At 54.2% G+C, this 12,928-nt stretch overlaps 1 protein-coding gene across 3 annotated transcripts; it reads left to right on the top strand.

Annotated features, from left to right (window-relative positions):
• The first annotated feature begins 207 nt into the window (after nt 1–207).
• Nucleotides 208–6,018, top strand: LOC128904795 (zinc finger protein 189-like). 3 transcript variants are annotated; one of them, XM_054189522.1, is made up of 5 exons: nt 208–267; nt 1,240–1,891; nt 3,053–3,173; nt 4,644–4,745; nt 4,981–6,015. In XM_054189522.1, the coding sequence occupies exons 2-5, from the start codon at nt 1,526–1,528 to the stop codon at nt 5,511–5,513; spliced, it is 1,122 nt and encodes a 373-aa protein (XP_054045497.1). In that variant the 5' UTR covers nt 208–267; nt 1,240–1,525; the 3' UTR covers nt 5,514–6,015. The 3 variants fall into 3 exon arrangements, with proteins under 3 accessions (XP_054045497.1, XP_054045498.1, XP_054045496.1); XM_054189523.1 differs by lacking the exon at nt 208–267 and adding an exon at nt 365–590 and having other exon boundaries at nt 3,053–3,167; nt 4,981–6,018; XM_054189521.1 differs by lacking the exon at nt 208–267 and adding an exon at nt 365–590.
• Nucleotides 6,019–12,928: the final 6,910 nt, after the last annotated feature.

Here is a 12,928-nt window from a genome sequence, read left to right as displayed (position 1 = left end):
CTTCCAATCAGCACCCTGCTTCTTCGCGTGCTGGCCAATGGGAATGAACGTACCGGCCCATTCCCCGCCTCCTCGCCGTGGCCGCGCCGCAGGTGCCCCTGGTGATTGGCTGGCCTGCGGCAGCGCGCGCCAACGGGAGGGCGGGTCCTAGCGGCGGCCGGCCAATAGCGAGGAGAGGTGGGCCGGCTGGCTCCTCGGATTGGCTGCTGCCCGCGTGAGGGGCGGGGCCTGGCGCCGCGGAGGGATGATGGCGGCGCGGCGGGGCCGGTGAGCGGCCGGCGGGGCCCGGGGGAGGCAGCGGTGTCCGTGAGAGGAGGCCCGGCTCCCCCCGCGCTGGCGTGGGGCGGGAGAGCGGCCGCCCTGGGCCGCGGGGAGGGCCTGTGGCTGCCCCCTGAGGCCTGTGGCTGCCCCCGGGGTCGGGTGGGCCTGTGTCCCCCGGGGTCGGGTGTCGGCCCGGGGGGAATTACCGAGCTCCTCCTGCCCCAGCGGTGCAGGGGAACGAGCAGCGAGTGGGGTCCGCAGCAGGGCTGTGAGCCGGCGGTGCGCCCTGGGGCAGAGGTGCCCCGTCTCCTCCTGCGTCCGATACCAGGGTGGGTGGCGGACCATAGGTGTTCCCGGAAGCGCACTGTGATGGCGAGAGTGGTCGTGAACATTAGATTTGGGCTGCGTTCGTTTCCAGAAGCGTTCCCCGTGTGCTCTGCAGGGCCCTTTTTCCACAAGGGGGTTGTAGTGAGGGCGTTGTCGGTCTCTTCTCCCAAGGAACAAGCGATAGGATGGGAGGAAACGGCCTCAAGTTGCGCCAGAGGAGGTTTAGGATGGATATTAGGAAAAACTTCTTCACCGAAAGAGTTGTCAAACGTTGGAAGAGGCTGCCCAGGGCAGCGGTGGAGTCGCCACCCCTGGAGGGATTTAAAAGCCGGGCAGACGCGGTGCTGAGGGACGTGGGGTGGTGGTGGGCTCGGCAGGGCTGGGCTAACGGTTGGACTCCATGATCTTACAGAGTCTTTTCCAACCTAAATGATTCCATGATTCATTTTTTGGAAGTTATTTGGCTATCACACTTTTGTTGCCGCCTTCTGAATAACTATAATAAGCTTTGTTGTGGAGCGTGAGAGGATTCCTCATGAATACGCAAATTAATGAAGTGCATATTCATGTGTACATAGCAGAATTTACTTTACATGTAAATCTGCATAGTAACGGCCCATTAAGCTGATTTTAAGGGGTTTTGTCTTCCAGATTGTACGCTGTGGCTTTGAAGCGGGCGAGCTGCGTGCTGTGGAAGGGCACCTGGCTCCTCCTCTCCGTATTCTGCAGACATCAGCTGTGGTGAGCTCCGCGCCTCTGGCAGCGAAGTTCAGCACCGCGTTTCACTTCTTCCTGACCTCAGCTCATTCTGTCTTTCAAAAAAAGATGCTTTTTCTTAACAAGTTTAGGCCCGCTTAATAGTAAAATTGATTAAAAACTATTTAAACCCTGCTCCTGGCACGTGATTTTGGGATTTGTTTCTGTTTCTCGTTTTACGATGGTTTATTGCTCGGCGCTGAACTGTCAAAACGCCACCAGCGGGGTGTACAAGAACAGCACCGTTACTTTTTATGGCTTTCCTTTACAAAATAAACCTCTCTTGAAGCAGTGGATTCACAACATGGGCCGGGACATGGGAACGCCGTCCAAGCACCAGCGACTGTGTTCGAAGCATTTTGAGGACAGCTCTTTTGAAATTGACCCCTTGAAAATTAGAAAAAACAGACGTCTGCTGAAAGAAGCTGTTCCCAAAAAGTTCATTTTGGGTGAAGACGGAAACTGGCTCGTCGGCACGCCTCGGAGTTTCTGTGGTGGGATAAGTAATAAAACTCGAAAACGAATCCGGAATCCCGAGCAGTCGAGGGTAATTAAGATGTTTGCTATTGTGTTTATTTCCCTTAAATTAAAAGAAGATTTGCATGTGAAGCACTTGAAGGCAGCGGCAGTAGCTGAAATGCGCTACGTGGCAGTAAAACATTGCTAGTGACGCAGCGGGTTTTGTTTTTTCTCCCTGATACGTCGGAGTGCGGAGGTGGCGCTGGGAAGCCGGTGACTGGGGAAATTAAAGGCATCTCGGTGCTCTTTTAGGCGCAAAATTGGAATTCGAGCACAGTGTTGGGGGGGGGGGGAAACCTGCTGCTTGTTGGAAATGCGGTCCCAGTTCCTGCTGTAAAATGGATTCACTCCCTGCAGACCTTTATTTGTGCACGAGAGTCCTCAGGCGTGGAAAAACTTCCTTTCGAGTCACTACGATGATGTGTCGGTGGCGCAGTGCCCACGGCGTGGGGGTCTGGGGCAGAGACAAAGGCTTGACTTCTCTTCAGCCTTCTCCCCCGTGTATTTCATTCGGCTGGCGAGCCCATCTAGCGACAAATTAATGAAAACGAATTCTTTCTCTTGGCAGCCGATTCGTACGATGGGGTTCGTACGTGGCGCAAGCGGCAGAGCACCCGCACCGGTGAGATGCGCGGTGGTCTGAAAAGCAAATCAAAGCGTTTTCAGAGGCGAGCCCGTGCGGACACGGTGCTCTGTAGATATAAAGCACGGATATGCGCGTGGCGTGTGCGGTGTCCGTCTCTCGGAATTTGTAGGGCTTAATTTTTTGTTTGCGTTAGCTTTTATTATTAGGGAAGAGCGCTCACAGCTGGATCTGACAGGCTGTGGCACTGCCTCAGGGCCGATTTAAAGCACTCTGGAGTATTTTCTGGTTTTCAGTGAAAGGAAGAACCAAATTCCCTCGTGGGGCTGGGTGTCGATGGTGACCACATACATTTATATCTTTTTACAACTAATTCTTGACTCAGTCGTTATAGAAAGTCATTGTTTCAGTTGAGTCATTTATTTTCAAGTAATCTCACTCATTCTGAGCTACGTACAGAAATAACAGTAGAAGATTTATACATAAAGTCCTTAATTCATGTGCTGGTTATACGTAACACGGGCATTGCTAGAAACGGTTGAAAAAGAGGGTTTTTGAGGATATGCGACTCTCCAATGGCATTGACGATGGAACGCTTTGTTTTAGGTCCCTGGGACGTGTGACGACGCTGCGGCGCCTGAGGGGACGGACTTGGAAGACCGGCAGAGAGAACTTTACAAGAAAGTGATAAAGGAGAATTACGACTCTTTAACCGCCCTGGGTAAAGGTTAGGTTTCCCTTTCTCTCGCTGAAGGCTAACAGGTCGATGCTGTTTCTGGCCTGGCTCTTGTCTAACAGTCACTCCTCAGATCCTTTGGTTTCGAGTGGATTAATCTTTAGGTGCTTCTGAATTTTTGTCAGGGATTGTAAGCTCCACAATCTTTCCTTTCAAGACCGAAGGACAGTCCCTTTCCTAACGCCTCCACGTGCTCTGCTGGAGTCAGATACCCAATCTGTGCCTGTAGGGGAGACCGTGTCTGCTTGATACAGGTAGAATAATAGAATGTGGAACTATTTTGATGCAGAAATTGTTAAATAATATGAATGATGCCCAAGAAAATGAAGAAGCCTTTAGTTTTAAGTGCCCAACTATGCATTTGTTTGAAGTCATTGGTTTGGTTTTTTTTTTAAATTTGAAGATGTGAGCCCTCGCTGGCTCCTCAGCTTTCAAGTAATTCCTCGGATTAATAGAAGAACCCGCTGTAATTAGTGGCTAAAAGTGCATTCACTTGTCCTCCGCGCTGGAGGAACAGAAGTGCTGTGAACCCCAGGAGCCTCCGGCATTGCTTATTCTAGTTTGCGCTTTGTGACGCTCTTCAGTTCTAAGAAACGCTGATTTAGCCCAACCTCATTCTGTTGCTGCTTCTGCACCGTCAAATCTGAAATGACATGCAACAGCGAGACAGTGTAATTCCACTTTTTTTTAACTGTTGTTATTCTTTCCATACCTTCTGGTTTTTACAGCAGAAAAGCTAGAGTCTGCAGACAGCTGCCTCTATATTTTTTTTTTTTTTTGTACAGTTCTGATCTGTTAAAAAAGCACGTGCAGTGCGTTGGGTGAGGAGGGATTAGCTGGGGGAAAATCAGTTCGTGGATCAGAAAGGCCTGAATGAAAACACACAGCAGCAGACAGCTGAACTACGCTTTTATAGCCGTCATCAATTCAACACTTTCCCCTGCTAAACGTTTCTCTTTTCAACCTTTTGGATATAATTTCTGGAATATTGAAAAAATTGGAAGCCAAATATCGCTCGCCTGCTTCCCAGCCGCCCTCTCTAGATTTCTTGCTGTTGCCTCCTCGTTGGACCTTTTCCCCAGCGTAAAAGAGACCGTGGGTTCTGCAGGTATCTGCTAGAAAACGGCCTCGCAAAGGCTTTTCTCGCGGTTCTAGGAACAACTAGAAAAATTGTTCTTCTTTGAGAAAGCGAAAGGCAGTGGTTTTCATGGAAATTAACAAAAATGAGTCACAGTACAAAAAAAGAAAAGGCGTAAGGAATCTGCAGGGCTCAGAGAGGTTGAAGCGAACAGGCTGACAAAAAGCTGCCTTCGGCTCTGGTCTTTGTGCAACGTTGCCTTTGTCTACATCAATGCGATTAAAGTAGGTTAGGAAATATCTTTGTAATAACGGGGGGGGGATGGGGGGGGGAAATCAGAGGAAAATATTAAGCATCCTTTCCGTATTCTGTTCCTTCTGCAGACTATCCTGCTCCCAGAAGCAGCGTCCAGCCAAGAGAAGCGCAGCACGCCGAGGATCAGCGGGATTTTGCGGAAAGGGAGACCCCCGCAAGTCTTGGCGCAGGTGTGTGGTGGCTCGTCAGAAATTAAATTGGCAACACGGTGAAACCGCCCGGGCTCGTAGGGTTAGAGGGAGGGGGAATTTCTGCTGCAGTCCTGCTTTTTTTTTTTTTTTTTTTTACCCCAAACTTGTTTTCTTCGGACGGACGTAGCGGCGGTGAATCGGGAATGGTTGTTCTTTGGAGATTTACGGTATTCCACGTCAGGTAAAGGGAGCGTTTGGAATGTTTCTCTTCCAGGCTGCGGCGGGGCTGCCGTCAGAGCCGAGGTGCAGAGTCACCCCAAGAGTGCAGAAAATACAGAACTGCGTGGATCATCCTCAGGAGGATCCCGGGAGCTGACTCGCCAAATTTCAGCCAAGGGGGTAACATCTGAGAGCCATCGGAATTCAGCAACAGGTCAGGCAAATCCAACGGGAAGCAGAAGGGGCAACGGCTCCCTTGAGGAAGGAGAACCGAAGGAATTCAAAGAGATCCTTTTTGATCAGCAAACCCATACGGGGGAAAGACTTTATCTGTGTCCAGAATGTCAGAAGGCTTTTAAATTGAAAATTGGCCTTCTGAAACATCAGCAAATTCACAGCAAAAAGAGTCGGGCGTCATCGTACATATGCACAGGCTGCGGCAAAAGCTTTGCTCGCCACGCGGACTTGATTCGCCACCAGAGAACTCACACGGGGGAGAGGCCTTACAAGTGCACGGAATGTGAAAAAACCTTCATGGAAAAGCCGAGACTCACCAATCATTTGCGAACTCATAACATATACACGTAATCGGTGTGCCAAAAGCTTTCCTGGGAGAGATTTTTTTTTTTTTTTTTTTTCCATTCAGTTACCAAAAAATCCCCCTCCGTCCGGAGGTGATGGCTTATAGGCATACGGCGATGACGGGGGAAGCTTTAGGATAAGACAATTCAATAAGACTGAATAAAGTTCAAGCGCGAGAAGCATCGGGTTGACGCCAGCCTAACAGTCATTGATTAGGAGCTGATTTTAATTAGCGGCTAGATGATTCATCTCTGGGAGGAGGAATTGTGCAGAGCAGTGCTGACTGTACCCAAAAGCATTATTAAAAAAAAAAAAAAATCTTCTGGTGCACCAAACGGCACGTGGTAGAGAACGTCTGTATTAATGCAGAAAAATGCTGGGAGTTTTGCGGGTATGAGAAGGCAGAGAAAATGTCATGATCAGCACAGGATTGTCCGCAGAGCTGTGAGCGGGAAGTGGAGCTTCTAAGAGGGTAGGATAAGGCGAATGGTTGGGTTTGATGTAAAATTAGCAACTGAAAAAAAAAAGGTTACGTTAGTTCAGCAGTTACAGTCATAGGACAGCTGTGGTGGCAGAGAAAGCACCGTCACATGGAAATCATAGAGCCACAGACCAGTTTGGGTGGGAAGGGACCTTAGAGACCACCCAGTGGCACCCCCTGCCCTGGGCAGGGACACCTCCCACCAGCCCAGGTTGCTCCAAGCCCCGGCCAACCTGCCCTTGAACCCCTCCAGGGATGGGGCAGCCACAGCTTCTCTGGGCAACCTGGGCCAGGGGCTCACCCCCCTCACAGCCAACAATTTCTGCCTCACATCTCATCTCAGTCTCCCCTCTGTCAGTGGAAAACCCTTCCCCCTCGTCCCATGGCTCCCCTCCCTGCTCCAGAGTCCCTCCCCAGCTTTCCTGGAGCCCCTTGAGGGACTGGAAGGGGCTGGAAGGTCTCCCCGGAGCCTTCTCTTCTCCAGGCTGAACCCCCCCAGCTCTCTCAGCCTGTCCCCACAGCAGAGGGGCTCCAGCCCTCCCAGCATCTCCGGGGCCTCCTCTGGCCCCGCTCCAACAGCTCCGTGTCTCTCCTGTGCTGAGGCCCCAGCGCTGGAGGCAGCACTGCAGGGGGGTCTCCCCAGAGCGGAGCAGAGGGGCAGAATCCCCCCCTCGCCCTGCTGCCCACGCTGCTGGGGATGCAGCCCAGGCTGTGGGGGGGTTTCTGGGCTGCCAGTGCACGTTGCCGGCCCATGGCCAGCTTTTCCCCCCCCCAGCACCCCCAAGCCCTTCTCTCAGGGCTGCTCTCCATCCCTCCATCCCCAGCCTGTGCTGGGACCGGGGGCTGCCCCCACCCAGGTGCAGGACCCTGCACTTGGCCTTGTTGAACCTCCTGAGGTTCACATGGACCCACTTCTCCAGCCTGTCCAGGTCCCTCTGGATGGCATCCCATCGCTCAGGTGCGTCCACAAACTTGCTGAGGGTGTAGCCATGACCAGAATCAGTTGCTTCAAGCATCTGTTCGCTGGAGGCGAGATGCCAATTTAATTTCTGAGAGTCTGGAAAAGAGGGAGGGTCTGTTCTTCGTATTTGTGCCAAGTACAGGTGACATCAAAGCTGCGGCTTCAGCTGCAGGGACAAGATCAGCAGAAGGGAGTCCCGCAGAGGCGCCTCTTCTCTCCGCGGGCTGGGGATATTCAGCGTTTTTGCTTATTCCGGTTGAGTGCAGATGTTTCAAAAGTCGTTTTTCCCTCCGGTTTGAGCTTTGCCGTGAGCCCCTGGGCGGAGTTGGTGTCCTCAGCTTCCCGTGAGGAGCAGCAGAGCGAGACCCCGCTGGTGCTGTGGTGGAGCTCCACAGCTTCCGAAGGGGGTTGGGGGGGATGCACTTGGCCCCAAGGGATCCCTGCCCGTCCCAAATATGAGAGTAACTTCCAGAAAACTCTTATCGCCGGCTTCTCCTTATTTCCTTCTCATAATTGTCCTGGGGACGGCTTTTCTTTTATTCTTCTCCTCCGCAGCTTAATGCCTTAGCGGTCACGCGGACGCTGTGTGCTCCTGAATGAGGATTCCTTGGAGTGAGGTGATTCCTGGCGGAGGAAATCCCGTAAAAAAGCCGTCCTGCCGAAACCGCCCTTCCCTTTGTGAAAGAGTTGGACAACCCGGAAAGTCGGGGCTGAATCCGACGCCTGGTCGCGTGCCCGGAGCGGTTCATTCCGCAGCTGCCGAGAGTAAATCCTGGATGAAGCTCTTCCTCCTTCCCCAAGCACAGAGCGAAGGAGCGTCCGACCAGGCAGAGACGCTCGCTTAAATCTGAGGTTTTTGCGTGCGCTGGAATGCGAATAATCACCTTATTTAGAGGTTTAAGTGGAGACAGAGGGGGAATGGAATCAGGGAAAGCCACGCGGGCGATGGGAAACCATGGCGGTGCGCGGGGTGACGCTTGTTCAACATGCCGAGCGGATCTTAAACGGTAAAATTAAGGAAAAAAAAAAAAAAAAAAAGAAAAAAAGATGAAGAGGTTCGGTAGTACAACTAGGTGTCTCCCCCGTGAGAGGCATCGAAAGGTTAGTTCCTCGGGTCGGCAGCAGCGTGGTGGTGAGGGTGAACAGCCAGAGGAGTTGGAGGAGTCGTGATCGATCCCTTTAAAGCGCGTTCCATGGGTGTGTTTTTCCTGTAAAAATGGAGAAGTGGAGTGGAAATCCAGGGTCGGACCTCGCTGAGGTGACTTGTGTCCTGACAAAAGAGCGCCAGAAGAACAGGGGGAGAGACGCTGCACCTGTGGTTCGGTGAAAACTTTTCAATTCCTGTAATTCCTGACCATTTTCTCCCTCCTGCAAGCAGAAGGGCTCCGGTGCGGCGGGCGGATTTCTCCCACCGTCCCGACCCTCTCGCCCGAAACGCCGAGAGGAATGCGACTTCTTACAGCGTCTCGGCGAAATGCCGTCTGCTTGGGATGTAAAAAGTGCGGAGATGTTCATACACAGATCCGGCTCTTAAAAAAAAAAAAAAAAAAAAGTTAAGTTTTGTTGGTTTTCTTTGTAGTACAGACCCTCCTTCCCCTTCCACCGGGAGGAATTTTGCCTCGCCTTAGCCCAGAACGATTAAACAAATCATTTACGTGCGGGAATCCTCGTTCCCTCCGTGCGTCGCCGTTAGAAACTTCAAAAATAGTTATTTCCGAAGCTGTGTTTGAACGTCGTGTTTCCAGTCTCCCTGGAAAAATAACTCTAAAGGGCAGCAGCGTGAGTTACGCAGCGGAAAGCGCCACCGGATGAAGAGTTATCCCAGCCCAAAGCTTAGGCTGAGGGAGAACACAACAAACTTGCCCGAAACGGGGTGAAAATCGGGTAATTCTTCGTCGCGGGATCAGTCGAAATGGGTAGAAGGGATGTAGAAATTCACCCTTCCTTGTCTTTTCACAGGAACAGGCGCGGGAATCGCGGGATTCTCTCAATTCCTCGCTGGGAAACTCTCTTCGTTCTCTTGGAGCAGGGAGAGGAAGAGGTTTTTCGTAAACTACGTAATTTAATAAGAAACCGAAGCTGAGAATCCCTCTGTTGGCCTTGAGAAATGACGTTCCAGCGTTGGGGAAACAACAAGCGACTGCATAAACTCCTGGGTTTGCGTGGCCAGAGGGGGAAAAAAAAAAAAAAAAAAAAAAAAAAAAAGCCAGATCTTTAGCGAGACGGGTTTTCTTTAAAGAGGATTTCCAGCTCGTTTCTTGATTTTTATTTTTAATTTTTAAAAAGCTTTAGGTCATGTTTAGTCTGCAGGTGTAAAGCTCGCCCCGCTATGTCCCGCCTTGTCAGGAGCAGCGGCGACAGAAACACGTCTGAGGCTTTTCAGCTCGGAGAATTTTACACATTTTGAGAATTTTAGAAAACCTTTTTAGTTTTAAGAGCCCTTATGTTCTCTGAACGGTAGAAATGGGATCGGGATGTGGCATGTGGGGCTTTTCTCCCCTTTTCTGGCTTAATTCTGCTCTAGGGATTGCCGTCTGAAGAGTCCTCTCCCGTTCCCTTCTCTTCCGTTTGCAAATTAAGAGATTGATGTTGAGAAAAGGTTATTCCTCTTTAAAGTTCCTCCGTGCTTGTCTCTCTCTCCTCTTGCCCCGTCAGATGAAGGGTCTCATCTTGCGTGTTCGACCGGTGCCTCCTGGGCTGCGGGCGCTGCCGTGATGCGAATAAAACACAAAATGACAGAATCTGAGGTCTCGGACGAGCCCTTTCTGGGAAGAGATCGTCTTCCCTTTCCATGCGGCTTTTTGCTAAAAGCCATCAAGAAAAACCCCAACCCTTTTCCCATAAAGCTCCGTCTGCTTTTTTTTTGGGGGGGGGGGGGGGGGGGGCGAGTTTGGCCTTATCTCGGTTTACTGAGCGTTATTCTAGTCTGGTCTGTCCCATCCCGTCCAGGTGTTTCCAGTTGCCCCAGTTTGGAGGCAGAGCTGGAAGCGGTTTCATGGCAGGTGCCTGGGAGACGCCAAGTGAAACCGTTTGCGAGCCGAGGGAAGGGGGCAGCTCTTCCCGCAGGGGTCGGCGAGGCTGGTGGCCTCCGCGGATGTCGCGCTTTAACCCGGACGACAAGCGGGACCGCGCAGCTTGCGCATCCCCATCCCCGGCGGGGGAATGGGAAGAGTGAAAGTGAGGAAAAACTCGTGGGTTGAGATAAAGACGCTTTGACGACTAAAGCGAAGGCGGCGCACGCAAGCAAAGCGAAACAGGGAATTCATTCCCGGCTCTCCATTGCAGGCGGGTGTTCAGCCATCTCCAGGACAGCCGGGCTCCATCCCGCGTGGCGGTGGCTTGGGAAGACAAACGCCATCACTCTAAACTCTAATTACATGTCGTAGAACATCCCTTTAGTCAGTCGGGGTCAGCTGTCCCGGCTGCGTCCCCTCCCAACCCCTTGCGCCCCCCAAGCCCATCGCTGGCGGGGGTGAGGTGAGGAGCAGAAAAGGCCTTTGGCTGCTTAGAAACAACCAAAACCACTTTTTTACCGGCGCGATTTTGACCCCAAATCCAAAATATACCACTACGCCAGCTGCTAGTAAGAAAGTCACCTCCATCCCAGCCTAAACCATGACAGTGCTGCAGCTGCAGAGGCGTTACGCCGGGTCGGATAAATTCCCGGAATTAAGAAAACGATAGAAATTCTTCAATACGGGGACGCCGCTCCTGGCTCAGGGTGTCCCTGGGCTGCGGAGCGATGCTTCGGCGTTAGTACGGCACCTTCGCTGTGGTCTCACACCCTGGGACGGGTCCGAGCCCGGATGGATCTTGGATGTGGCCTCCTGCTGCTCTTCTTGTGGAGCTGGGTCCTTGTGGGACCTTTCAGGAGCCCTCGGAGGAACATCGCGGAGAGGACGTGGGGAGCGAGAGGCTCCGGAGGGAGCCCCGGATCGGTGGCAGCAAACGGGTATCTCTTGAGCTGTCGTCCCCAAAACGGGCAAAACTCACCCAACCCTGGAGACGCTCGGGATGCTCCGGTTTGGGAAACGGTGTCACAACCCGGGTATCCTGCACCGCTCTCAGCCCCCCAGGAGCCCCGGCGGGGACAATGCATCCTCCTGGGCTTGGAAGCGGCTCGGCCCATGCAGAGGGATGAGTCCTCCCCCTCCCGAGCGCTGGATCCCGCGGGACGCTCCCGGCCCCCAGCATCGGACCGTGCTTTTAATTCCCCAGTGCCGCAAAGAGCGGGGTCTTCAGCAACTGCTGCCCTGGGTGAGCAAAGCTTCCCGCAGGAGGATTTGGCATTCCCGGGGAAATATTCCCTACGCGGTAAGAGACGTTTGAAAAATCTCAGGGATAAACCAAGCAAACCCTGCCCGAGCTGACGCTGGCTGAATCCGTGGCCGAGGAAAAGAAACCCCTGGATCCCAGCAGATGTTTTATGTTCCTTCACGGTGTCCCCAGCACGGGAATTCCCGGTCTACTCTGGCAACTCAGCGCCGGCTCCGGGCGCGGGGTGTCTCTGACCCTCCGCCGCTGCCTGCTGCTCCCCGGCTCTTGGTTCAACCTGCGGTTTTACCCGGCGCAGGAGCAGCCGTAACCTCAAACCTTGCCGAACCCACGGGAAAGGAGAGGTCTGGTGGGAGGAGAGGCGAAAACGAGGGGCTCGACGCCCTGCCCGTGGGGTGCTGCGCGCTCCAAAACCCTCCTGCGTCATCCTCCCGCGGGGTCCAGGGAGTTCTTTAGGTCCTGTGCCCTCACGGCGGCGGTGGCCTCGCCTGGTGGGTGTCCTTGGACATGGTGGGGGAAACTGGGAGGGGATGCAAGAGGCAGAAGATGCCGAGGGATTGCGGCAGCGATGCAGAGGGTCCTTCCTCTCACCCGTCACCCAAAGGGCTTGGTTTCGTACCCTGGTCTCCGCGGGTCACCGATCCCAAACAGCTCCGAGCAGGTTTTATGGAAACGCTTTTATTTTTTTTGTGACCAAACCCGCTGCCGGCCGGCGGTGACCGCGGGGGTCCCTGCTGGCCCCTGTACCTCGAGGTGTCAGATTTGTGCCCGTTCATCACCGCGCCCGCTCCCCGCGAGCACGGACCTGCCCTCCAGAGCTGGTGAGAAGGTGGGAGAGCGGCTGGTCCCCGTCCCCTCCCGGCAGGGACATCCCTGCCCTTGGGCAGGAGCCGGCTCCTTCCCACCCGGAGCTGCTGGGTGCGAGGGGATGGTGGGGAGCGGGGAGAAGACACCAGTAAACTGCCGTTATTTGCTGGTTTCCCAAAGAAACGGGGCTTACGTGGCCGTGCTGTGTCTGACTGCTGGTCCCCGTTGCCACATGCCGGTCCCTGGTGCCCTCCCGGCCCCGCGGTCGTGCCGGGGGTGCTGCGTGCCGAGGTCCGGGCGAGGGGATGCAGAGGAACCCTGGTCCCCGGGGAGTGGGGTGGTGGGGACGGTGCTGGACGGTGGCAGTTCTGCAATCACGAGCTGGTTTGTTTTTTTTATTTTGACGAAGAATCGTTTCCCACCCGCTCCTTTAATTGCAGAGGGAGAACGAGCTCCCCTAAAACTGCTTTCAGGGGGGCCCTTTGGGGTCCCTGTCCCATCTCCCCCAGCTCTGGGAGCTCCCCAGCCCCCGTGGGATGTCACCAGCCGCCCAGCCATGGGCTGGGTCTGCACCCTCGGTCCCAGGGGACACCCCGGTCCCCTCCTCCTGCTCGGGTGGGTGCCAGCTCACCGGGTGGGCTCAGCCCTGCGGATGCCGGGCCATGGGGCAGGGGCTGGGGGGGGGGTCTTAGGGGTGCCGCAGCTGGGGGACGCGGCGCTGGAGGGGACGCGGCGGCGGGAAGCGACGGCATCCTCCAGCGAAATGGCTGCTCGGGCTCCCGTGACGCCTGCTCGGCCCGTTAACCCTTCTTGTCCCGCTGCCCCCTCCGGCAGAGCGCAGCCCCCCGTCACCGCCCGGGCTCCCGACCCGATGGTGTCACCCGGTGTTTGCTGGAG

Source organism: Rissa tridactyla, chromosome 2 (assembly GCF_028500815.1).
Source record: "Rissa tridactyla isolate bRisTri1 chromosome 2, bRisTri1.patW.cur.20221130, whole genome shotgun sequence".
In the NCBI taxonomy this organism is placed as follows: domain Eukaryota; kingdom Metazoa; phylum Chordata; class Aves; order Charadriiformes; family Laridae; genus Rissa; species Rissa tridactyla.
The sequence above is the reverse complement of the archived record's forward strand: the minus strand, read 5'-3'. Positions and strand labels throughout refer to the sequence as shown.

Bases quoted from the DNA above. Each gene is read 5' to 3' on its own strand.
- LOC128904795 (XM_054189522.1), top strand. From the start codon at position 1,526: ATGGTTTATTGCTCGGCGCTGAACTGTCAAAACGCCACCAGCGGGGTG. The intron at 1,892-3,052 runs GTAATTAAGATG...GCTTTGTTTTAG, and splicing joins GGAATCCCGAGCAGTCGAGG to GTCCCTGGGACGTGTGACGA. The intron at 4,746-4,980 runs GTGTGTGGTGGC...TTTCTCTTCCAG, and splicing joins CCCCGCAAGTCTTGGCGCAG to GCTGCGGCGGGGCTGCCGTC.